Source organism: Stylophora pistillata, chromosome 9 (genome assembly GCF_964205215.1).
Source record: "Stylophora pistillata chromosome 9, jaStyPist1.2, whole genome shotgun sequence".
NCBI lineage: Eukaryota > Metazoa > Cnidaria > Anthozoa > Scleractinia > Pocilloporidae > Stylophora > Stylophora pistillata.
Window position 1 is genome coordinate 13,692,701 of NC_142527.1, and position 27,861 is coordinate 13,720,561.

Consider the following 27,861-nt stretch of genomic DNA (forward strand, 5'->3'; position numbering starts at 1 on the left):
GGCACGATTTTACGAGTGAAATATCTTGTATATTTCACCACGCACAAAACGGCTCCTTTAGGAGCCACCAAATCTTGAAAGTCAATTGTCAACGTATTAAACATGTTGGATGTTGTATCAAGCGAGGCACGATTCTACGAGTGAAATATCGGATCACTCAACGTTTCTGGTAAACCAGACCAAAAACTCTTGATCTAAAACGACCACGATACCTCGTTTTGCCACTCTGCGACAAACGCAAATTAAAAAATTAATAATTTAAACCCATATGCTTTTGTAACGGCAAACTTAGAATCCCTAACATTGTGTGATCGTTTCACGGACAAGCTACCGACAAGGTACCGACAGGTTACCGACACATTACCAACAGTCGGCCGACTGTCGGCCGACTGGCGGCCGACAGGTAGCCTATATTTCAGGCAAAACCTGTCGGCCGACAGACGACCAACTGTCGGCCGACAGACGACCAACTGTCGGCCGACAGACGACCAACTGTCGGCCGACAGACGACCAACTGTCGGCCGACAGTCGGCCGACAGTCGGCCGACAGTTGGTCGTCTGTCGGCCGACTGTCGGCCGACAGGTTTTTTGGGGAGCTCTTCTTCACAATTACCGAATTATCAGAGTTGGAGGTTGGCTAACTAAAGCTCCAATACCATTTGAAGCAAAACATCAAGCATTACTTTCCCTGGTACATCCTCTGTCTAGATTGTTGGTTCAAGACATCCACGAAAGACACTTCCACGTAGGAAGGAAGCACACACTGGCTCTCGTGCGCCAACAGTTCTGGATCCTCCAAGGAAGGTCATTTGTTAGAAGAATCATCAATGAATGTCTTCTTTGCAGGAGAAGGAGAGCTAAGCCAACAATTCCTGTGATGGCCTCTATACCCAGAGAACGACTTGCCCTTAGCGAGCCTCCATTTACCAACACGGGTGTAGATTATTTTGGTCTAATTAGTGTCAAGAGGGGAAGAGTAACTGAGAAGAGGTGGGGGTGTATCTTCACATGCCTTACTACCCATGCAGTCCACCTGGAGGTGGCAGGTGATCTGAGTACTGATTCGTTCATCATGACGTTGACAAGGTTTCGTGGGAGAAGAGGGAACCCAAAGACAATCCGTTCAGACAATGGAACTAATTTCGTGGGAGCGAACAGAGAATTAGGTGAAGCTTTGAAGTTGTTGAGTCAGGGATGAATCACCGGCGAGCTGGCCTGAGAAGGGATCACTTGGTACTTCAACCCGCTGTCGTCCCCACACATGGGAGGAATATTCGAGTCAATGGTCAAGCAGGTCAAAAGAGCTATGAAGACTATAAATGACCAGGTATTACCAGAGGAAACACTCCATACAGTCCTTGTCGAGACAGAGGCTATTGTTAATAGTCGACCCCTCACTCCTGTCAGTGATGACCCCGACGATTTCGAAGCGCTCATGCCAAACCATTTTCTCGTTGGAAGAACCTCGCCAAACAGTCCACCTGGCCGATTTGAGGAGCAAGAAATTAATAGCCGCAAGAGATGGAGAATGGTCCAAGCGCTAGCTGACATGATATGGCGGAGGTGGCGTAAAGAATACTTACCTACCTTGACAATGCGCCCAAAATGGAATAAAGAACGAAGGAACTTGAAGGAAGGAGATCTTATTCTAATGAACGTTGATGATGCGTCTCGGTCACATTGGCCCCTCGGACGAATTCTTAAGACATTCCCTGGGAAGGATGGTAGAGTTCGTATGGCAGAAGTGAAAACTCCTAACGGAACCCTGATGCGACCTGCCACAAAGTTATGCGTGTTGGAGGAATCTGTTTGAAGAGAGTGATGTTGAATTCTGATCTAACTGAGAACACTTGTAGCCCTTCCATGGAAACTGTTTAATTTGTTGTTTGTGATCTAGGTTTATTTAGGTTGTTTTTAGGTTGTCATTCATCTTATTGACTCACTGGGGGGAGGATGGAGCGGCCGCTGGCCATCGCAACTGTTGTAACGCTATACCCAAGACTGCTTGCGCAAGAACACCAGAATTGTAATGTTGTTGTGTTTACGTGTTAAAATTAAAATTCTCGTTTCATTTGGTCTTACCAATATGTATGATATCTTAAAGTAAATTGTTTTATTGCACAACTTATAAGCTGAGTTTAGTTTTACTTTGGTATAGTTTAAGCTTTTTACCCAAGGGCCTCAAGCCCTATTTGCTCAAGAATAAATTATCTCCCTACCAATCTATGTAAGTAAACACATAACAAAATCATTAAAAATTAGATCAATGTCAACTACAGCTAAAGATTAAACTTACAGACAAAATCTTAACACCAGCATGCCAATCACCTAGTTGTGAAGTAATTCCCTCCAAACGATCTTGGGAAGAATAGCCATTAGCAACTGAGGAGATAACATTCACAGCCCTCTCTATTGTCAGTTGATCTCCTGCAAAAAGTTGGGGGTCATAGCCACCAACTGCTGTTCGGGGAAGATAGGTATGAAACTGTTGCAGAATGACTAGCATATCTTCATTTTTGTTTTCATTTTTTAATATAACACCAAGTGGAACCTGGATTTTAAAAAAAAGAAGGACCAGTTTCGTGGAAATTTAACATGAGGCTATGTCACTTGTATAAGGGAGCAATACAATTTTGTCATGGTATACAGTTTTTTTTTTAAACAAAGAGAACATTATGACCATTTAACAAAGGGCACACTGTTACTTGGTATATGCAAGATAAAGTTAGTTGCTAAGACAACCTACAATACATGTGATAGCTTCCACTTATTTACAAGACAGTACTTACCTTAACAGACCTCTGTGACATCTCCTTGGAATACTTGTGAGGCGTGTGCTGTATACAAGCATCTTTCAATGGTTGGAAAGCATCAAAATATTCCACAAGCATCCTAGAGACTAAAACAATGTAATTAACCCTTTGCATTTGTTGATCTCTTGCATTTGGCAAAAATGTCAGATTTGCCACTGTTTGTAGATCTTGTTGGGGAGCTTCATTTGATAACAAATTCCCTGAAACCCTATTCAGAAACATTTGATGGTTGACCCAATGGACATCTCTGTTCTGTTTTGCCATGGTAATGTTTTTCCATGGGATTTCTAAATCAATATTGTCAAAAGCAATAACAAATCCCCGATGGCAATTGACTTTGTGTTCCTTTAAGGATTGTCTAACTTGGGTTGACTAATTTTGAGCTGGGCATTCCTCAGCACAGGAGTCAGGAGAGCAAACATGGGATGCAGCACTAGCTCTCTCTTGCAATTCCTTTGTTTTCAAGTTTTCACTTGTAATTCTTTCTTTGGCAGCTTTGAGTGGTCAGTCAAAGCTCTCCCCCAAGGAATCCAGCTTTGATAACACACACTTGTTAGAACATGTCACCCTGAACTTAGATAATCGGTCAAGAGTTCCCTTCAATAAAAGAAAAGGAAAATGTTTCTTGATCAGAAGTATAGTGATACCTATCATTTCATTTGACATTTGATATTGCAAATTTTCATTCATTTGCTATTGCTAATTTTTAATTCAGTTGCACTGCAGTGCAAAATACAGGCATGTTCTCCATTTTTCTCAGTAAAATTATAAATTAATAATGACATGAAAGCTTGAGAAAATAAGAATTTAAGACACTCAGCTGAATTAATCTAATTGTGAAACCCTATTTCACTTCTGAGCCAAACATACTTTATTTCAGATCTCAAATATTAAGTACAGAGTTTTGAAGGGATTCAATGCAAGGGAAAAAACATTAGTTTCATTGTAAATAACAACCACAGTTGCACGCCAAAACGACTTAAGCTTGTAATGATACCTTACACGAGAGAGTACCACCCGGCAATGCAACATATGTACATGTAGGCGAAAGTATGCTTCCTGACTCACGTTTAAAATAATTATTGTAATTTGTTATTTGTTTTATTTTGAAAAGATAAAATAACTCCCCTTAATAAAGTGTCAAAGTGTTTACCACAACTGCTCTACTTGACTACACGTGTCAACGTATATTAAATTCATTCTAGTAAAAGTGGGTAAAAATAGACTTAAAGCTCAAGCGCGAATTCATACCTCGATGGATCTCATTTTAATCAGGATTCCCAGCACACTTGCAAGGGCATTCATTTAAGAATTCCTCTGCTTAAGTAAAACAGATCCAGCAACTGCCATACTAGGGAACCAACTTTCACCTTGTGATTGAACGCTGCAACAAGTCATCAGGAAGGAGTAGAAGATGGGCGCTCTTTCCTTCCACTCTTTTCAAAGCGATAGAAAATCGAGCTTGATAAAGTCTTACTTATCGCATTTCCTCAAAAGGGACGGGTTTGACCTGGAACAAAGAGCACAAACTTCGCTTGAAAGCCGATGAAGCACATTCTGAAGCACGTGCTTGGTCAAAAATTTGCACTTCACGATGGCCTTTGCAATTCTTTCAGGTGGCCCATACACGAGAGCTTTTCCAATGGATTTATAATCCGATGGCAAAAGCTTGTTTACCGCTTTACTTGTGTAGTGAATTGATATTTTAACTGCTGGGTGACAAGGTTCTGTCCCTGATTGTGAATGAAAGTTACTGGTTTTTGCGATCGGCGTGGATGTCAAATGAAGTGAATGCGGCAGAGGTGAGATAAACAAACCTTCTGTTGGCGGTGTTTCCAGGGCATTTAGCCAGGAGCTTCCACCCAGTATATCATAGCTTTCGCCTACTGTTCGGTCATTTTCAGCATTAGCAGAAGTATAAGTGGTGGGGAATTGTTCAAATTTCAATGATTTTGCTGCAGATCGTTGCTGCACTGTTAAAGCTGTTGAAGGATCTATCAGCACGCTAATGTTCTCAATGTCTCCATCCTTTTCAGCGGAATTTCGACGTGAGCATTTTGTTCTATTTGATACTTTCTTAAAGTCTTCCTTTATCTCATCCTGAAGGGATCGCAGATTTGTTTTGGCTTTTTCAAAACGAAGTAACCGTTTGTAGCACCTATTGCAGAGGAACAGGTCATTGTTCCTAAAAGCACTCAAGTCTATTTCCACAGCGCATTCAATTAAGTGTGTGATGTCCACTGAACTCTTGCCAAACACTCTTATTCTCGCGTGTGGGAGTAACGGAAAACTGCACAGAAAAGTTATTTTCGACTATTTTTTTTTAAGTTTCTGAAGCACGCATTTGGGATTTGTTTTTCATAAGTGAAGTACGTAAGTAATAATAAGAGCGGGAAAATTAATCAGTCTCTCAGAGGTTGCTCTATAACAGCTTATGATTGGCTTTCTAGCGAACAATAACCAAGTGCCAATTGGCTCTTTGGTGATCTCCACGTGCTCTCCGACAGATCATTTTGAACAATAGGAAAGGAATGTGCCCATTCGTTTCAGCAGACGTTCGTGGGGGAGGAAGATTGTGTAACAAGCCCAAAGAACGTCTGCGAAGGAGGCTAGTGGGTATCCCAATGAAAATACCATAAAGAACAAAATATAAAGTAGCCAGGACACTGAGAAGAGAAATAAGGGTACTTTAAAGAAATTCTCCCTTTTCTCTTCCAATGATTACACTAGCAACTTCTTTTACCTCATCCCTGCTTACCTACAATACATCCTCATCTACAGAGGCCTCTGCAGGGTGGACAGTTAACAACTTGGACGAATGAGACACCAAACACCATTTTCATTTCAAGTGACCTTCCTTAGGGGAGGTTCAGAGATTTTCTGCAACCCCACAATGCCCAGGCATATATACCAGTTCACATTTCATGTACCGGTGGGAGGGATGTACCCTCTTGTTAATCATACTGTACCCTGTCATACTTTTCTTGTGCTTTATTAAAGATTGATTTATTAAGTGTTGCCATTAAAAGTTTATAGCTTGTTATGTTTATTGTTTTTATATATTTCTCATGCAAGCCTTTCCTGTAAAGTAGTAGACGACTGTTGGCAAGACCACTTTCCACATCGCACAATACAGTAAAAACCCGCAAGTAAGAAACTAAAAATTAAGAACCTGTTAGCCTAAAATTTGCCATTTATACCCCCCAATAAACAAGAACCTATTTAGCCTAAGAAAATTAAAATAGGTTCTTATTTTTAAAATCATATAGTACATTACAGGTACATTGAAATTATTTACTGTAATCATAATTGAAGAAAAACCAGATTGCCATTGCAGTAAAACATGATTTTCTTAAGAAAAATGAGTGCAAAATATGTAGTTACAAAATATAGGGCAATTACCAACTTGTTATGCAGGTGTGTTTTTCTCCAAGAATAAGAATCTGTTTTAAGAACCTAAATAGCCTTAAAATTTTGTTAAGTACCATTTATATAAGAACCTGTTTAGGCTAACTCCTAAAAATGTAGGTTCTTACTTGCGGGTTTTTACTGTATTTCATCAGTGCAGGTGGACTCTCCCTTTCTTTGTTTGGCTACTTCCATTTCTCTCAGAAGGTATTCGTGTCCTTGCGGTGTAAAATTATTGTAACCAAGAACAGTATTTTTGTGCACTTGTACTTCAGTAACAATTCCCATGTCAGTTTCCATCCTATCGGGGACCTGTTTCATTTTAATTTCTTGCAGTAAAAGTTGGGCACCTTTCCTCCCCTCGATTTGTGATTCCCAAACATTCACTTTTCCTTCAAGTTGTTTGCCCATTTCGGATTGCGTGCGGACCATTTGTTTTGAAGACATGGAGACTCCTAAGCAATTCAACCTGATCAGGTCATCATGTTTTGCACCGCTGTGGAAAAGTACAGTAGAAATCCTGTGGTGCAATGCCGACGCCTTAGCATTTTGAAGCCTGCACATTTCTGCAGTAGCAAGTGCTACACCATTTGCAGCTGTTCTTTCAACTTTGACACCGCTTTCTTGAATACCACATGTGCTAAGAACAAAGGGATAAACTAAGGGACAGAAAATTCACATTTCCTTTAAGAATATTGTGTTCAAAAAACCAATGATTTCGTCTGGCTTGTTAGAAAGCAACTTGCTTTCAGATTTCAGGTATTCTGACATTTTATCAGAAGCATTTTTATTGACAGCTTTGAGAATCTCGGGAAACAATTCTGAATGTTTTGCTATGCTGTTAGCTGCTGCATGCCATTTGTTGTCGCATACTTGCCTTATTAAAACATTTAGCGGTCTCATCACAAGGAATATTTCCAGAATTTTGGCTTCTAAGACCACTTACCCCCCTCTCCTTCTTATAATTTGCAGTGACCATCCATGGGGGAGGTATGGACATTTTCTGGAGCTGCAATAAATAGTATAACATCTTGAAATCTGTCAGTAATGAAACTATTGATAAAAATGTATGTCTCTCTATAATGAACAGCAATGTATTATTAACTGTATTTTAATGTTATATAAAATTACAAATTATTATTGAGATGAGATATTTTTCACACTCTTTAGTTTGCATAAGAGAACAATAAGGTTACTTTCAAACTGGCCAAAAATATACATCATGTTCAATGTACTCGCACGGCCTTATGCACCCAAGGGCATGAAGAGGATTGAGTAAGTAAATTGACTTGCAATAGCATTGCACAAAGGACACAATCAAAGGTGTTAACTAACCTAGCACTGGCTGGAGTGTCTCTGTCGAGACATGATCTTCAACAGTTTGCCTCTTGGGGTGGGCACACATAATAACTTCCTGTTGGGCAATGGTTACTTTCTCATCAGTACTGAGGAAGGCTGTTTTGTACTCCTGTTGAGTAAATCCACATGCAGCTACTTGGTTGGAATTAACAACATTTGGCAGTTCCTTAAAAAACACACACTGAACAACACTGCCAATGCCAACAGCTTGCAGCTTAATCATAACTTCTTGGGCAACCTGGGAAGATGGTCTTCTTGTTGATGAGAAACTTCTAACTAATCGCCTTACAGCCGTGAAAGGCCCAGGCAAACTCAAGACTCTTTTCTTGAGATCCTAAAAAGAGACCCTCACCTTTACTGATTGCAAAGAGTTCTTGAGGCTGCATGACTGCAAATATAGCACAAGGAATACATTAGCATGCATGTAAAACTTTGTAAAGAGTAATAAAGACTGCACATTCTCAGGTGTAAGAGTTGAAAAAAAAAATTAGTGATGCCTACATGGCCACTAGTCTCCTAGTCTCCCTTGCAGCCGTTTTTTCCATTTTCACACAAAATTCTACTTGTATTCCATAATCATCTATTAAGAAGCTTATTTGTGTGCTTGGGCCAAGCCCACTTAAAAGAGTTGTAATATATATTTATAATGTTTATTTCATGTAGGGCCCCACTGAAAACCACATTTATGACTTGGGCTTACTTTTTAAAGATTATTAATATGATTATTGTGGCTCGATCAATTCCAAGTGCGCCCGATTGTCCCAGTTGTCCCATTTGTCCGGATTGTCCAGGTTGACCCAGTTGTCCCTATTGTCCCAGCTGTTCCAGGTGTCCCAAGTGTCCCAGAAGAAGAGAAAGTCAATATTTATTTGGTGCATTGTTTAATTATACATCAAATCTCCATTGTCTTGTTTGTGACGTAACTCGGGAATTGGTATATGGAGCATAATCCCAAGTCCAGTTCCGCATTGGACAGTTCCAGGCACCATAAATTGATCAGAACACTGATTACTTTTTGATCCTCTACGACATCTGCATCCATCTTCAAGAAACTTTTCAACTTTAGCAATGATATTTTCCTTATTTTCTGCATCGTGATCCATCTTGTCTCTGTATATAAATGATATTACGAACTGTTTAAATGCTAATTTGCATCTTTTTGCTGATGACTGTATTTTATACAGCGAAATTCAAAGTTCGCAGGACTGCTTGTCTTTATAGAACGACCTGGACTAGCTATCTTCATGGTCGAAAAGTTGGCAACTTAACTTTAACGTTAAAAAATGTTATCATCTTGGAATAACATGTAAAAGCTTCCCAACCCTGTTCCAATACACTTTAAATGGTCTGCATATCTCCAAAGTTAACTCTACAAGGTACCTTGGTGTCACGATATCAAGGAACTCTGGGTCTTTTGTGTCAAGTGCTGGGTGGATGTAGCCATAAAGTTAAAAACACGGCATACCGTACTCTTGTAAGGCCTAAACTCGAATATGTGTCCTCTGTATGGAACCCATATAGGCAGCAGAACATAAGCAAAATTGAAATCTGTCCAATGAAGAGCCACTCGATTTGTCTTTAACAACTACTCATGTTATAGCCATGTTACACCTATGGTACAAAGTCGTGGCTGGGATTCACTCCATCACCGAAGACTTCTTTCACAAGGCACTATGTTCTATAAAATCTATATGGGCCACGTTGGCATATCACTCCCATCTGATGTCACACCTAATGAAAGACCATCAAGAGCTCCACTGTCGTCCTTTCAAACAATTGAAAGTGAATAATGATATGTATAAATATTCTTTTTATCCAACGACAGTAGTTTTGTGGAACAATATATCTCTAAGCTCTTCTAACATTGTTAATTTAGGTATATTTAGATCAAATGCTCTTTCATTTATTAGGTCGGTTTAGCCCGTACTTATTTTATATTATTTTGTTTTATCCAAGTTTTGTTTTATCCAAGTTTTGTTTTATCCAAGTTTTGTTTTATCCAAGTTTTGTTTTTCTTATATTGTTAAACATTAAACTGTATACAAATTATTTAAATTTTATTCTTTGTAATTAGTCCTCCTACTACAGTTGTTACTGTTTTAGGAGTATCTTGATTAAAGATTAAAGCTCAGTACGCATACAGGAATGTCAATGTGATTTTCACACTAGTTGCTGGAACAACCCGAGGGTATGCTTGTTGTCTTGACTGTAAACGTGGAATTAGGAGTTACATCTCTAGTGTGGATTAATATATAATTTTGACATTTTATATATCTTAATGTCGCGTCTTTTGCTTTTAGGCTTATTAACTCGTGAATTGGGTGTGCGCAAGAGCGAGTTGTAGGTACGATGTGATGAATGGGTTCTGTCCCCATGTACCGGTTCACAAGAGCTGATACAAAAGACCGAACTATACACAACAGCTAACCAATGACTCCTAAACAAAAAAAGAAAAATTGTAATTCCCTTGTGAACCGGTACACCAGGACAGAACCGATGAATGGCGCTCACTCGCTCGATTGGTCGATTCCTGTAAACTTTTTTCTATTTTAGGCTTTTGAATGTGTTTGATAGTTTTTGGCAAGTGATAAACAAACGAAATGGCGATCTTTGTTGCTAAGAATAGTGTTGGGGGGAATAAGAAGCCAATGATAATCTTGAAAGAGTAAAAAAGTATACGTTTTTCATTTGTGAATTAATTAAAGTTTGCCCAATCTCCGAATACACTTTTATCTCTTGCAGCATATATTTCATTTATGGCATCAATACTTCTATTTTTAAATGTATACATCCAGGAAAATGATTATTGTGTCCGAAAAAGGAAAAAGAAAACAAAGAAAGGAAGTTAAGCAAAACGTGAATTTTACTTAAGGACGGCGGATTTGAACCATCTACGTCGCCACCTTGTAAATCTCATTAATCACATTGCTTTTTACCGTGAGGCCACCGACACTCTGTAACACCATCATGTGAAACTTTATGTAAATATAAATTTCACATTTAAAACGCTGATTTTTGGTAATCTCAACTGCGGGCTCAAATGACTCGAGTCGCTGCTCGCCGATAGTCCAATTTTGAAGTGTCGCTCACGGCCAACTGCACGTAAAGTGACTTGTTTGAGGCTTATTTGGTATTCTTGGAGTTGTATCAACGTTGGAAAGTGGTTCACAAGTGGGAACGGCAGTGAAAGAAGCTCAAGCATAAGTTCAATCAATTGATATGCTGTTTCTTCAATGGTGTAACTCGCGCTGCGTATGCGTATGTTATTAGTGCACTGTTAAGTTTGTAATGTAATTGTCTCCAGATACCTTGAATTAAGGATTTTTTCTAAAAAATGCTTCCTAGAGTGAGGAACAGGAAGTTCTAAAGATGAAGATTGATGTCATGCAAAATGAGTGTAATTAGCAGTTCTCAAAACAAGGAATATATATGCACTAACAGTGAGTGATAAATCCTGCCTAAAACTGATAACAGAGTCCTCACTTTAAGGTGACTAAAGTTTCTCATTGTAAGACCTATTTTTTTCAAAATGAGTAAGTAAAGATCTCAAAAGAGAGTACTTACTTCTCAAAGATTGTTAAATAATACATCATCCCTATGTCCTTGAGACAAGGATCTTAACTCCAGGAAGTGGTTCTTTCTATCAGTATTTTGTGCATGTAACACAGGTTAGCCAGGATATACTACAAATTAACTCAGCAACAACTTTTAATCTGACATAATAAACCCAAATTGTGCTTTCTTTAAAATGCTTTACATTATTTTGAACTTAAGATACATACACAGCAGCAAGTTTTATTTTGAAGCAAGACTTAAGTTACACCTCACTTCATTTGATGTACATCAAATTAACAGCAAAGTGACATGGCTTTATACCTGACACCTTCAAGAAATGGCACAGCTACATGTTAATATAATATGCTGAAATTTTAACTATTCAATAAAAACCTTGATGCAGATTTACCAATACTAAAATAAAAAGTATATAGCGGCTTCATGACAAAGACAAATTCCTCAAGGAATAGGTATAGTAGCCTTTCCTTTGAATCATACTGAAGATTACTCTTTCTCTTCATCAAAAATCTTGCTACAGATTTGCCTGTACCTAAATGCTCGTCGTAGAGGCTCTACACTTAGGACATATTCTTCAAGAAATTGATACAGTAACTTTTCTTTTGGATCATATTGAACATTAAAACAATAATAAGTTGACAGTCACAACAACAATCCCTTTACAAGGATGAATATCCTTGCTGGTGTATGACGATAATTCTGTCAACAAGTGGTTTATATTTAGTTTGAGATTCTTTACTCTGGTTCAGTAATATTTTGTATAATAATCACATTATTGTAAGTAAAAATTACAAATGGTAGCAGTTAACATTCAATGCTTATTCTTCTGGAAGTTATAAATTTATGATTTATTTTGACAGCCACTTTGATTGTCATTTGAAATAAAAAATTGTTGTGAATTAGATGCAACAAGGATATTCCTAACGCTTTATATTTAGGGTAAACTAGGAACACTCAAAACTGTGGTCTTGTTTCATGAAGAATCACAGATATTGAGTGTGTTGAAAGAAAAATTAATGTAAAAACGTTTTTCAAATTATATTTAGTTATATTTCTTTGGGAATTTGAAAAGCACAATTCCACAGATATTTCTGAAATTTTGGCAAGCATTTATCATAAATCTAGTTAGAAGAAGAACCTTTCTACATAGAATGAATACTTGCTAAAAGCAAGGATTTGAGATATTTATTCAATAGTGGAAATACCCTTAAAATGAGAATTCAAAGTCATAATTCTTAAAACAAGGAATGTAAATCTTATTTTAAATGGTGGTATTCTTAAACTGAGGAACTTTCATTGGAGAGTATAAAATTCCTAAAGGCCCATTTTCATCCGAGATCCTCTGCAGTCGTTTGTTTTTGTTTTGGAATCGTGCTATTGTTAAATGGCGAACTCTGATAGTCATTCGCAAACACTATTAAAAAGAAAAACAAAGATTTGGTGAAGAACACAGTAAACAAATTTGCAGCTAAATATTTGAGACTGAAAAATCATAAATTGAGTCTGTGTATAAAACTTGTACAAAGCTTACTTGATGTTCAAGGAAATTGTTCGGCTTCAACACTAAATAAAATATAAACAAATAACCAATATTGGCCAAAACTGATTTACTTTACGCATTTCAATTGTAGAATAATGACTTGTTCAAATGAGACCGCTTACGTACATATCTCAGGATATATATGTCAGATAATTATTCTCGCCTCAAAAAAATCTCCCCTGAGTCTCTAGTTCCATCATAGGAACAATGCAATAACATTTCTGCAAAAGCACTGTCTGTAGTGTTACCGAAACCCATTGTTGTTTTCCTTGCCCTCCATTAATCATACACAGCCTCTCGAAGTCGAATACCCTTTGCCGAGCTGGGCAGACCCGGCCTTCCTCTAGACCGTTTCTTCGGCGGCATCAACTTTTCAAATGACGTTTTTCACCATCATACATGTAAGAATTAAAAACTATTTACTGATATGGATACTACGATAGTTTGTAGTTCACACATCATTCAAGATGGAACTTTGAAAGCCCTAATTAGTGAGATGGAAGAAGATATCAAAGGGATTCCGCAACTTCGAGGAAAATAGCGTATTTTTCATATATGAAAAATGATCTGGGCGCGCAAGGCATCTTGGTTGAAAATGGGCTTTTAAAAGCAGAAATCTTGATCCTTACATTTCAAGGAATTGACTCTCAAAATAAGGAAAAAATCCTTGTTTTGAGTATCCCCTGATTAACAATAAGAATTCCAAAAAACAAAATTTAGAGTGGTGTGAACATCCTTGTACTTGTTTTTTCATCCTCGTGCTAATAATTATCTCAGAAGTGCGAAACAGGCTTCAAGGGTAGTACAGAAAGGTCAGTTGCAACACAAGCCTAGGCATAAACATAACAAGCTAATGTGCAGGTGGGCTCAGCTGCAACATAAACATGAGCACAAGCGCCCAGTCGATGTTATGTTAAATAGGGACATGGTTAGTATAAGCAGTATAGTGCTTGCTGATTGCCTGAAAGACTTTTGCTTGTTTGTCCTTACGCTTATGCCAACCAAGTCTTAACTAGACAGTATAAGCATAAAAAGAAGGCAACGTTTTTATAATGTTATGCATATATGCTTATCCTTATGTCCCTGTGTTCCATCCAGCGGATATGCTTTTACATGCCTATCCCTATGCTTGCATTGCAAGTAAATACTGAGCTCAATATTGGAACAATAGTTTTATGATAAACAAAACAGCAGCCTTTTCAACTTTCATTCCACAAACCTTTACAGTAAAATCTGGAACAGTGATTCTCTTGCACCAAATCCTAATCAGGCCATATTTTCTGTCTTTGAGGCCTATCATATTCCTCATAATGCTCATTTACCAGTCTAACGATTCATACCTTATATGTATGGAAATCAAACACCCATTTCTATTGACGACACAAATTACATTGGCTTATTCAATTCACGAGTTGGCTCACAGAGCCTTTGATTTTTGTTTTGTGGTTAGATGTTCGGAGATACTAGCGCACAGACGGCTGTCATTTCTCCGCGGCGAAGGCAATAAAGAAATTATTCTTGAAACTATGAATTACAACGCAGATCAGGATTTTCCAATCAATCAGTTGTCCTTTATTAGAAAATGATCGAGCTGTTCGTTCTTACAAAGCTGCAAAGTCGCTTGTTCCAGAATAAGAGTATTATGATAATTATCCTCGGTTGTCTGGCCGATTGACCACAGCGGTTCAAAATTACTTATTAAATTTTTATTCATTCGTCCATTTGTTCAACCACATCCATTCAAAAATTTTATATCAGTTCATCCGCTCGACTGCATCCGTGCAATTATTTTTTGTCAGCCGTGTATCCGTTTGTTTGCACCCGTTCAAACATTTTCGTCAGCCGTGTTAGTAGTCAATAGCCAACAAGGTCAATGTTATGCAGTTATCAATGTTTGATAAATGAAAAAGAAAAAAAAAACAGGTTGAAATGTAAGCTTAAGCTTAATATATATATAATTTTTTATTTTAAAGATTTCATCATCTCAAATATATCAGCTTATTTTATTTTGATTTGTTTTTCCCTGATGCTTAATCCCCAATCCTAGTTTGCCAGGAAACCTAACCATTGCTACCATTTAAAAGAAGATCTTCAAAGTTGATTTTGAAAAGCAAATATGAAATCACAGTGAGAAATTCTGTTCATTAATTTACTAGTTTCTACTGTTAAACATCTCGCTTAAATGAGGTCTTCTTTTGATTTTAGGGTTATTGCCTTTCTAGTACTCTTTGTGGGTAGAGTCTACTGAGCTAGTCAAGTGTTGCAGAATTACATATTACCCATCGATTTTTGGTATTTTTTACTTCGTTTGAGAACAAGCACAAACTGTCACCAGCTGTAGCTGATGCTTAAGTTACATGCCCAGAAAGGAACGGAGCAAGAAAGCAATATCCAAAGCTTACTTTCCCATTGAACAGCATGCAAAAAACAACAAGGACTTGAGAGAAATGTATTCAAAATTTCAAGAAATTCAAAGAAGGTTAAACTATGTAAAAAAGAAGGTGATTGTTATCTTTTTCCTTTGATTGTGAATTTTGATTACATATCACGTGAACTACATTATTAGGAAGATTTCAAACTTTGATCTTTGCCATCTAAACCATTTAAACCCTGCTGGCCACCAAGACATGTCTCATGTTTGCTGATGTTAGTATATATGGTATTTTTGATTGTTCTTGCCCAAACTTACTAATAAATCATTAAGTTAAAACAATGGAGATCAGAACCATGATGGTGTTTTGGATATGTCATCTTAAAATAACATAGGACTTTTAGTTTTGATTGAGAAGTTACATTTACATGTATAGGAAAGACTCCCTTACAGTAAGCTCGTGCATAAAGCTGCCTTGTAAAAGGATCAACATAAAACTACTGCTTCCAAAAGTTTTGTCTTAACTAAATAAAGATTAATTTCGTGCCTTTTTGTAAATACATGTGTATAGGTAAAGAGGGCAGAAGACCATATTGTAGTCACTGAGGAAAGGTTAGATAGTTTACTAAGAAAAAGGAAGCTAGAAGATAGTGAGCAGAGTTCAAAGGAACAAACTGCAAAAAAGAGGAAGAAGCTTAAAAGACAAAGGAGCAGTTCGAGGCTTCAGAAAGAAAACTCTGAACAGTTTGAAGTGCCCCAAGCAAAAAGGTCTGCTAGTAGAAGAAAGCAAGAGACTCTAGTAGCATGCGGTGAACTGCATGGTGCAACTGATACTGATCAAAGTCCTGCCTCTGATGGCATGTGGGCGACATTGATAAATGCCAGTTCACCAGTTACCGTATTTACTCATGTATAAGCTGCACTTTTTTCCCGAAATTTTGGGCTCAAAATCGCAGGTGCGGCTTATACACGAGACCATTGCTTTCAGAGGGAGTACACTGGCTAGTATGGGGTCACAAATAGCGCTAAAAATCTTCAGTAAATAAAGACACACCATTTTGAAACCTGTTGTTGATCATTGCTTTCGGTAAAAGTGGTGGCTCCTAAAAGAGCCGTTTGTATCTTCAGGTTTAAACCCGAATCTTGCTCGCCAGCAGTTGCTTCAAGCGTTTCATCTGCACTTTGTTTGAGCAGCTAAACTCCAACTGGCATGGAATCTCCATTCCTCTGCATAGCTGCTTACAATGTCGTCTTCGACCGATCACTTCAACACTGATCTCTCCATGACGTGCGAGAAAATACCACGCTATTCGGGAGAACTCGTGAGGCAAATGGCCGACCATTTCGTTGCCTTTCATGACTTGCACGGCGTGTTTGTCCATGGGGTTATCCAACTCTTGTTTAGCAACAAGTTTTTCACCGATCAATGGCTTCCATAAATCTTTATAAATGTGATATCCACGCACAGCAGATGAGAAACCAAACGACTCCATGTTTTTTGCGATCAACCTACGTGACTCGGCCCAGGCCCAGGCTTTTGTATCGGTTTGTCAGCCAATCAACGAAAAGTGCATCTGTGTTATGTTGCTAAGTTACCAACCAAGCCGTATTCCTCGAACCATAAAATGCTTGTGTTTCTTGCATAAATTTTGACTTTTACGTTTTTATTTTTTTCTCAAAATCATGCTTGAAATTTGGGGGTGCGGCTTACACACGAGTGCGGCTTATACACGAGTAAATACGGTAGGTTAGCTAGCTATATTTCACATTCTGCTAAGGCCAAAAAGGTGTTACCTGTTGTAGTTATGAAGGAGATAATTTAGTTTGAAGAAAGCAAAGATAACCTAAAGAGAAGTAGTAAGGTATTATATAGTGGGGGATTACTTAGTAAGGAGAAATATAAATCCATCAGAACAAACTTGACTATGACAAATAGCAGTACAGCAAAAGGAAAATGCAGTATCAATGGCTTTCAAAATGGTGGCACAGTGCAACCGGAGTTTGAAAACTGGTAACGAGTGCATCGAAACGAGGCATCAAAGGCCTGATCAAAACAAATATCTTTCACGTGTAGCGCAATCAACTTGTCAAAGGTTGGAAGTTTCATTAGTACATCCTTCATAACGCTTTGAATTTGAAAAAATCCATGCTGAAAAACTGAATCACAATGTGAACAACTCAAGATTTCGATTGATTGCAAAATGGTGATTGTTTCAGGGCAAATTTTTTCGTCGAAACAATGCCTACGCACTGCTGTGTTCCCGGCTGCACCAAGAAAAGCTATCTTGAAGAGGGTGATGAAGATGATGAACTTTATTCATATGTCAATTATAAAATAGCAGTAATAAAACCACTAAGTAAGGACACAACAAGATAATTTAGATAAAATAATAAATGACTAAGTATTAATATACGATTAAATAGCATAAAATATACGAATAGATAGCATAAAATTTGTGGTCGGCAGAATTAGGCTAGGGGACCTTAAGACGTGGGGGGGGAGGAGTAGTCTGAAGTCTGAGCCTAACGAAGATATAACTAAGAATCATGCACTGCAAAGACGTGGGGGGGGGGGGAGGAATAGTCTGAGCCTAATTAAGATATAACTAAGAATCATGCACTGCAAACCAAGCAGCCCACACAGCCACCATCATCCACTAACATTTTCAAATCCATTCCTCTAACTCCCCTCTTAAAACCTGCTAGTGAATTCAACGTCCTAATACAGGAAGGTAGCTTAGCCCATAGCACAGGTCCTAAATACCTAAGGGAATGTCTGCCGTAATTAATAGAGTTAAATCTTGGAATAGTAAATTCTTTAACTCTTAAGGTGGCTCAATAGGGTTATGCAAGATCACGAAGCGCGCGCCAGTGACATCAATCGAAAGTTAATTTTTCTCGTTGTTTTTGCTATTTTTCAAATCAAAGCTACTGAAACATAAAAAACAAGGGCCTAAATTTGCTGTACAACAGTCACCTCTGAAGTCAAGGCTTTTAGTCCCAAATTAAAACTACTCAAATATCGCCATTTTTTGACGTCTGTTTGACTTTGATTTGAATTTTCTTCAATTTCCTTCGATAAAATTTTCTATTATTGTCTGACCGGGTAGAGTCTGACAAGACGAAACTTTTAAAATCAAAAAAAATAGGGGTTGTCAAGGTAGTTTTTTCGCTTTTAACATTTTTGTTGTTTTTTGGCTGAGCGAAAAACTTGTCTTACAAATTTTTCTGATAAATTCACAGCAAGAAAAGCTAAAAGGGTATAACATCTCTGCCAAATTTTAAGGAATTTCACCAAAGGAAATACGAGAAATCTGAGGGGGAACTTTCTATTTTCTCACCTCAATGACAATCACGTGATCAGAATAGGAACTCGCCAAGATCGCTATTTGAGCATGCGCGAACTTTCGAACCACGCGGTTTTGTCAAGAACGAATGTGTAAACACGGGCGGTCGTTATCTTTGACGTTTTTGTACAAACTGCTTTTGACCTGAAAGTCAGTTGAGAACATACCTTAATTTACTATGCCGCAGAATCCTTGGAAATCTCTTCGAAGTGTTTCAAAATTGCGGAGACTATTCTCGTCGTGTTCGTGACCCTTGGAAGCGATGAGCGACTGGACAATGGCGGTCTCGTCAAAATACACAAAAGACCTTTCCGTCCAAATCGTTGGTACAAACTATTTAAATCCTCATATCTTAAGCCACTGCCGGCAATGCTTTGCTTTATTGGGCTATCCGCATGACCTGGGTTGTACAGCTTTCCTCGAAAAGACAAGAGTCTCTGATGACGGTTGTCAAGATATTTCAGGTCTTCGGCGGCGTCCTTGACAGAGATTACAGAACTTCTGTTCACCAGCATTTCATCAGACAAAGCCAACCTAGGCGAAAGCAAGATTCTTTGAAGAGCGATCACGTCCTCTAGGGCGTCGTGGGCATCAAAGGTGGTTTGAAATAAATGTTCGTAAACAGAACTCTGCCCAGGCTTGGGAAATTTACCTTCTGCGTTTTGGATGGAAGAGTGCTTGCTTTTGATGAGTGATTTCATCAGTGTCAGAGTGTCTGCAAACCGGATGGAACTGATGGAACTGAGCTCTGCGATAAAATTTTCGCCACCGTTTCGAAGAAGTATTGGAATATCAAATGTGGCGGCGTTGTGTCCAGCCAAGATTGTGCAAACAGGCTTTGTGGATCGTGTTGAAGCTGAATTTATGCTGGCCCTCAAAAAAGTTAAGAACTGCCTAAGTACTTGCGATAACTCAAAGGCTTCTACTAGTCGATTATCTTTGAAAAGTCGGCGGATTCCATTGACAGTTTTAACTGTAAGTTTGTTGACCTTTGATGCGTGAGAATCTATGTCTCTGGTTGGTAGAATATAGCATGAGAATTGTTTACCTGACCCATCCACGGCAGCGAGCTGACATACTTCTGCTGATTTTCCCGTTGAATTTGTCTCGATGTCAAATAAAACAAAGTGATAAAATTTACTGTCATCAAATTTTTCCTTTTGAGCTGTGGGTCTCGAAGTGTATTTCGGAACTGCATTTTCGTACTGTTCTTGTTGTTGTTTTGTGACAGCAGCGGTTATATCATAAAGATCAGTGATTGAAAGTTCAGAATTGTTCAACTCCAATGTTGTCGCAGAAGAGTTTAGGTTCAGGCCAATGCCACTTTCATACATGGTACCTTCTTTGCCCTTGTTTTTCGAGGTTTCTGAAATCTGGTGTTTGTGTAATTGTGATCGACGTCGCTTGAATGCAACTGTTGATTTCCTTTGTTTGTCCTTCGAACTTTTCATGTCCATTTTCGTATTATGGTCTACACAGAAAAGACCTGGCTCTATGTTAAGTGACGCTAAAGTTTGAGGAATGTACCTGTAACCTAAATTTACTTGAGAGACACTGCAGGACACTCGATAATCATTGCTTTCACTTCCCCCGTAAAAGCGAATTTTGGGGTTCTTCGAGCCCACCACACTGTTCAGAGACTCGTTACGTTGAGAATTTGCTGCAGGTGCAAGTTTGTTTATAACAATGTCTGTGCTATATTCATCAAAGAGAGATTTCAGGGCTGATTGAAGGGTATCTCCTTGGAGGTCTTTGCCATAGGGAAGATCTCTGTGACAATAATGAGAAGGGTCTTTCTTGTATCGACACCATGTTTCTCTACAACCAGTATGGTCACCAAATGCATGAGGCACAATGCTTTGAATTGCAGATTTCATGTTTGTAGCATCCCCCTTATTTTGTGCAATACAGTATGTAAAGGATTTGACAAGGTAATTGATGACTTTCTGTGACAACACTGAACTGTTGGGGAACTTACTTCGTTGGCTCAAGTTGTATAGGTGTGTTGTAAGGGATCTTTTTATGTGAACTGTATCACTCCATTTTTCCACACCATAGGGTACCTTTTGCTTTAGGAGAGATTCAGTCATTGAATCATCATCCCCGGTGTAAATTGAAAATTTGACATTTGATTTAGTTACCTTATTGAAAAGTTCCACTGCAGCTAAAGGCTCCATTGACTTTGAGGAGCCTGAATGATTTTTTCTACAGTCATGGTCATTTGGTTGTTTTCCTGCCTTTTTAGCTTCATCACAGGAGCGGCACATTTTATTTTTTGTTGTGTAGTCAAGGACCTTACCAGTTGAAAGGCCCATGACTGCAGCATGTCCGGTCTTAGAGTTGAAACCTCGCCCCCGTTTCTGCCACCCCATGTCGTAAGAACAGGCAATAGGTACCAAATTGTTCTGGTCAGGCTCGTTACCATTTTCAATTGCCTTCTCTCGTTCAAGGTTTAGGAATTGCTGGCAACTACTTTTTGCTACTAGCTCTATTGCCTTTCCAGCTTCCCTTTCCCGATTTTTAAAAGTTGATGAGTTCAGTGCAGGCACATTGAGGATTGAAAGTAAATTGTTTAAATGGGTGTTGCCCACTCCTGTGTATAAACAGCCAAGGGCAGCTCTCGTGTTCACATCAAAGGTGAATGGACCGCGTGCACCAGATCTGTGCTCTTTTGATGTTTTAATGGTGTTTTCCGCATTGCATTGCCTGCATATAACAGTAAACGTGCTTGCCAAGCCACTGTGCTGTTCTTCAATAACATTGCCAAGAGACAAAGGGCCTAGAAATATTGTAAAATACATTGTAAACTAACAGGGAAAAAAGACTCCACAATATTTGTTATGTTCTTTTATATGATAATGGTGTAAAATATGCTATAGTGCAGTTAAAAATAGTGAGAATTTACCGTAATGACAAAATAAGCATTCCTTCAGACCATCTGTAAGGGTTTCTAAGTCCACCAGTCTGGATCCTTGTGGCAGGTTTGCCTTCCTCTTAGCTTTATTCTGCTGATGGGAATCAGGGTTGGAGTCAACAGAACAGGTAGGCCAATAATTAGGACAAGCTTGACAGGAAAATCTTACCAAAAATTAAGACTTCCGAAGAAAGAAAAACGTACTGACCTCACGTGCTCGTGTCATTCGTTTTGCTGGGGTTTCGTTTTCCTTGAATATGTTATCATACTGGAGCTTCCTTTTGGCATTCCACGTTTTGAACCCTCCGTGTAACCTTTTTATTTTTGTTTCTTTTCTGGTTTCGATCGCTTCCACTTTCCGAAAGCGACCTGACGCATTACGGATGTTGTGTAGGCGTTGTGTAAACTTCTGGTCTTTCACTGTCAATATTGTGCTCATTACTGGAAAGTATCGATGCCGATTCACTCTCGTCAAGTAAACTTCGCGATTATGTGACAAAAATTGTGCACTCTCGTGAAGCCGCCATGTTTGTTTACATATTTGATGCCATTTAAAAGCTCGCGCCATTTTCGTACCCATTCTTCGCCCGGCCAAAAAACCCTATTGAGCCACCTTAAGTTATACACTGTGTGATTTGCTGAAAATAAATCTTGTATATAGCTTGGTGCTAGCTTAAATTTTACTTCATACATGATGGTCGCTATATCTTGCAACCTATGGTTCACTAGGGTGGGCAATTTAGGCCATTCTAACAACGGCCTATAGTTACGGAAAACTGCCCTAAGACCCCTCTCGTGGACATGCTCCAGTTTTCACTTCCCCTACAAAAGTGCCATACAGTACTGCAGTAAGTCAAATAGGGCAAGACTGCAGCCTTATACAGCTGCAGCTTAGCAGTGGTTGGTATCAAGTTGTGCAACCTTATCATTACTCCCACTCTCTGACTAGCTTTTTGCAAATCTCACTTATGTGGACATTAAAGGTCAATTGAGAATCAATGCGTACACCTAATAATTTAATGTTCTGATAGTGGGAAACTCTATTACCATCTATGTCAATATTGATATTGGCATCTTTTTGCTTGCTAATGAGCATGCTACCATATTTGGTAAAGTTTCCCTGTAAACAGTTTTCTTTATACCAACTTGTTGCTGCAACTGCACTCTCCTGTAATCTTGTTTGGATTAGCTGGACATCTTTACTGCTTCGAAAAACTGGTGATCATCCGCATACATGGAGATATTCGACTTCATTACATAAGTCAGATCATTCTGATAAAGATTCCACATCAAAGGCCCAAGAGAAGAGCCTTGGGGCACCATCTTACCACCTTCCTCCATCCGCTTATTGTGTTTCCTAGCTTCACTCTTGCTTGGCGATTTTCAAAATATGATGCCATGAGTTTGAGGCTGACATCATCAAAACTGTATGCTCTTAGTTTAGCCAGCATGAGTGGCGGGAACAGACAATCAAACGCCTTACTCATATCTGTTGACAACACACCAACACACTCCCCATTGTCCAATGAGTGCCTCCAGCTCTCAGTCAGGTATAACAAGGCAGTCTCGCAACTGTTCCTCTTTCTATCTGCAGTCAAATTGTCACACAGGCGATTATTGTAGTTACCAGTGATTTGGGAAGAAAGGAGTTGCTCAAAGATTTTATTAATAACAATTTGCACAGTCACAGGACGATAGTTTTCTTTTTGCAGTTGATCGTCTTTCTTGTGAACTGGGGTCCATTCTCCCTTCTTCCAGTCAGTTGGCCAATGCCCCTGCTCAATGCAGATGTTAAACAGATTGGCAAGTGGTACAGCCAATTCACTAGCCCCAGATATAAGTGCCCTCGGGGGATTAGGTCCCAGCCCATAGCCTTGGCTAGCTTCAGCTTTTTAAGCCTGTCCTCTACTTCACAAGGTTTAACACTTTGGAAAGAGAAGAACTGACTATTATCGTGGTTAGCCGCCCTTATGGCCATCAAACTGCTGTGATTGTCAAAATCACCCAGAGAGCACTTATTTCTATCCAATTGGCCAATACCATCAGCAATTTTGCAAAATACTCCCCAAAAGCCTCGGAGATGTCAACCTTATTACTACTAGCTTGCCCATTAATATTAAGCTTAATGTCTGAGACTTGCCTGCAGTTTGACTTTGATGACAAGAATGGCATAAAAGTTTTATAAAAGTCTTGTGGTTTGTTCTTAAGATCCTCGGCTTTCATTTTCCAATAGCTCTTTAATGCTTTCCTATGCAGTCTAGTCGCCTCATTTCAAAACTTTTTAAGATTGATCAAGTCCTCTGGAGCATTTGTCCTCCTATATCGCCTAGCAGCCCTGCATCTTGCCCATACTGCCTCCTCCCACTCTGAGTTCATATATGGTACATCCGGATCTCTGACACGCATTTGTTGAAATGGCATATGGTCATTGACAATCTCCGTCATTAGTATACTTACAAAACCAACCCGATCCTCCACACTATCGAAAACTTCCCCAACAAGCCAAGGTGCTGAATTAAGGTGTTCTTGAAATTTCTCCTTATCAAAGTTCTTAACTGAACGGAATTTGATAATTCTAGGCTTGACTTTAGCTGCTGTGTCTTGCATGAAGCCATACACTAGTGGGTGGTTACTAAGACCCGGTTCGTAAATCCCACTCTGGAGAAACAAATGAGCTTTATTAGTCAAGATAACGTCAATGAGGGTCTTGGTAGTCTTACCAGCCCTAGTTTGAATCCTAGTTGGCTCCGTAATTACACACTCAAGTCCATGGGTCTCCTCTGTATCGATTAACAACTTGCCTTCAGGCTTATCAGGGTGGAGTCTATCAACATATAAATCCCCCAATAACACAAGTGCATGTCCCTGCATTTAAGCCCAGTTACAAAAGTGATTAATCTCCTCCTCCAGTTGCAGTTGATACTTGCTGACAAGAGGTTTGGGAGGGCGATACAAGTCAGCCACAATTACACGTCTCCCTTTGAGCTCAACGTCCAAAACCAATGATTCAATAGTTTTGTAACTGCCAGGACCTTTTAACCGTTTGCAGATCACGTTAGATGACGCATAAGCCAAGAGACCACCTCCTCCTTTTATCCTGTCACTTCGGTAAAGCAAGGGTACCCTGGTATAGCAAATTGTGCATCGGGATAGGAAGAGTCAATTTTGGTTTCACCAATGAACATCACTTGAATTCTTACCTTTTGTATAATTTCCCTCATCTCTTCAAATTTATTCTGATAGCTGTTGATATTCAAATGTGCTATCAAGAAATTGGAGCTGTACTTCACTCAAACATCCTTAAAACTTGCAAAATCACAGTCCTGAGAGTCAATCTGATCTGTATAATCCATGACAGCTGGTTCATTCATGAATAAATCTTCAAGAGTGGTGTTTCCAATTCCATGAAACCTGGGCCATTTCACCAAGAGTCCAGTGCACTGAGCACTGGACTACTCACTGGATTACTACCATGTTAATTACTATCGCAATTAATATGGTAGTAATAATTACTTGTAATAATCTCATAACTCTAATTAGATACAGTGAATATATGAAGTTCATATATTTTGAACTGCGGTTGTAGATATGTACGATGCACGATCCTCGCAGTAGAGACCGCTATTTATGCAATAGCAAAAATCAGATCTGAAAAAACATATGGAATGGACCACAGTAGTAGTAGTAGTAGAAACTTTATTAAAGTGTCAAAAACCGTCTAGCCAGGGAACAAATCCCCTACTAATTTGGGGACACCAATTAGGGGAGAAGTTCCATGTGATGCAGAATTTCTTATAGATGCTCAACCTTTTGCTTCTGGAGGTATCAGAAATGTCTTCACAGTAAAATTAAGGCTACACAAGCACAACATGGGTTGTCAAATGCTACCTTAATATGGCATTGCAAGATATTCAGGACACAGAACAAACTCCTGAAGAGCATACTAGGAAGGTTGTACAGGGACACACCCTTGCTTTTAACTTTGCAAGACAATTGAGAGAAAGGGTGATACAAGAGCACGTTGATGGAGAATATGGGCAGGTATTGGAGTACAGAAAAATATTCATGGGTAAGACAGACATTGATGAGTTTCTCACAGTGGAAGAGTATACTGAGGGGGACTTTGTCAAATACATTAGCAACAATGATCAATTATGTGGAAAAGATAGCGAAATAAGCAACAAGGCAGAAGGTTATGAGAAATACATACATATATAGGTTAATTGACCACTCCCCATAGGGGCTTTTCAGGGCCAACACCCACCCATCCCATCCAGGGGACGACATCCACCACACAGTAGTCTCGTGCATGGGAATTTAATATCTCCTACCCCTAACCCTGCAGGAGATGGGGCCTACGGTTTATTCATCCTTATCCGAGAAGACTAGAATATCTATCCATTTCTTGATTATAGAAAGGCAGCAGATTCTCCTCACTTATTTAAAAACCATGAGTATTGGTCTAGCCAGGGCTCAATCCGTTGACCTCCCATACAACACAAACTAGCACTCTAACCAATTGAGCTAACCACAAGAAATCAAAGGGAAAGCTGATGTTGTTAGATATACAAGGCTCTGGTCATACGTTTTATGACCCTGAAATTGCCTCAAGGCAGATTATGGATGAACATGGTAAAGTACAGTTTTGTACTGGAAATCTTTCAATAGCCGCTATTGATAACTTTTTTTTCAAATCATAGTTGTAATAAGTTTTGTAACATTCTTAAATTGAAAGAAAAATCGAAGTAATATGTTTTAGATTGCAGTTGCAATATTTCCATTGTAACAGATTGTATTTCTATTACCTGTATTGACATGTTTGTTTTGTATCATACGTTGAGTTCCATGATAGAATATATTTTACAAGTGAACATACCATATGGAAAGGTTGGATTTCATTCCATTATGTATATTGATTTTTTCCAAAAGTATGGAATTTAGTAGCAATATTTAAATTTGAACTGTTTACATTTCTCATGTCTATATCTAGTTGCTGGATATAGTTTTTGATGGAACATATTTTACAATGAAAAATTTGGAATTAATTCCATTACATATACTGATGTTCATCAAGTAGTGAATACAGCTATTTGCTGAAATATTATGGCCACTAAAATAAAAATAAATCAATGTTTGGGGCTAATGAAATTTCACAATTAAGTGTGAGTTACCATTTTTGGTGCAAAATGCAACTATTGACCTAAATAATCAGGTTTACTAAAGGTTTAGATTGTTTTGACATATACTTTCCGATTTGAAGACAAAAAAAAATTCTTAAGTTACCCATGATGCACCAGATAGAACGATATATCAGTGTAGCGGCCATAATTTTCTCAAAATAGCTGTATGTGTACTAAAATTAGAATAGTTTATTGATTGTTTGATGAATTGGATGAGTTATTAAAATGATGTTTCATATAGATATAAGCATCTCTGCATTTATGTGGTTTTATCATTTTGTAGTCAGGAATCATCCTTTCACACATTACGAAAGTCTGGCTTTAAAAAATCATCTGGCATTTGCAAGACCCCTGATTTGATGGCTGCTTCTTTCAATTGCAACTCTGTTATTGGAAAGCCTTGAACACAAGTTAAAGATCAAATTTAGCTTGTTTACAGGGGGAACAGAATTGTCTAAAACAATGGGAAAATTGAACTTAATCGTCTCTTTTCGAAAGTTGATCATCAAATTGTTTAGTTTTCACACATCAATGTCTACCTCGTGTCTCTCTTATTGTTGTTTGTCTTTTTATTTGTTTACCAAACGACTGTTTTACAAAGTTTCTGTCTTGCTGATGTTCTGTCCCCCTGACTGGCAACCATACTGTAATTCTTAGCATGAGGACAATAGAATGTTTTGATATGACGCCATGGTGTTATAGGGCAAGTCTTGTATGGATTTGAAAAGATGTTTGCTCTCAAAATGGGTTTTGCAGTGTTCCATTGTTACATACACACTCACCACAATCTTCAAGATCGTATTCTTCTGGAAGACTGTAGATGTGGTTTGGAATGCCACTAGGCATTTGTGTGCACAGGAAAAAATTGGAGATACCAACATTGGTGGAACGTTGGGGTTTTGTTGGAACTTTACTGGTTTTTTATTGGTATCTTTAAGACGTGTTCCAACACTGGAAATGTGATATCAGTACCAACATTGGAACTTTAAAATCATTTACCAATATTGGTACAAATGGAAAATACCAATGATGGTTTATTGTTTACCAACATTGGAAAGGAAAGTTAGCAACATCGGAACCTTTAAGATTGATTTTCTTTTTCAGCTCATTGGGATGGGTGGCAGCCATTTTCCACTTCAGTCAGAGGATGTGGTAGGTTGTTTTATAAACTTTAGGGCTAATGTTGAGGCAATAACTAATTTATCCAGAAACTTCAATTTTTCACAATAAAACATGCACCAGTTCTTTTCTGTGGATTATTGTGTACATTGAAAACTTCGTTGAAAATGTTTTCTGCCTTAAAACAAGCCTGCATGTAAAAAAGGGAATTTTCAACAAAATGTAACAAAAAAATGC

General features: G+C 38.5%; 1 protein-coding gene and 1 pseudogene across 1 annotated transcript; one reads left to right on the forward strand and one right to left on the reverse strand.

The window, feature by feature from the left end:
- Positions 1-27,861, forward strand: part of LOC148723406 (uncharacterized) — a 303,906-nt pseudogene that overhangs the window by 273,479 nt on the left and 2,566 nt on the right.
- Positions 18,573-21,470, reverse strand: LOC148723435 (uncharacterized). Its single transcript, XM_088732910.1, has 2 exons — positions 21,317-21,470; positions 18,573-21,190 (listed from the first exon to the last, which is right to left on the reverse strand). Exon 2 carries the CDS (start codon positions 20,781-20,783, stop codon positions 18,588-18,590), a length of 2,196 nt encoding a protein of 731 aa, XP_088589036.1. The 5' UTR covers positions 20,784-21,190; positions 21,317-21,470; the 3' UTR covers positions 18,573-18,587.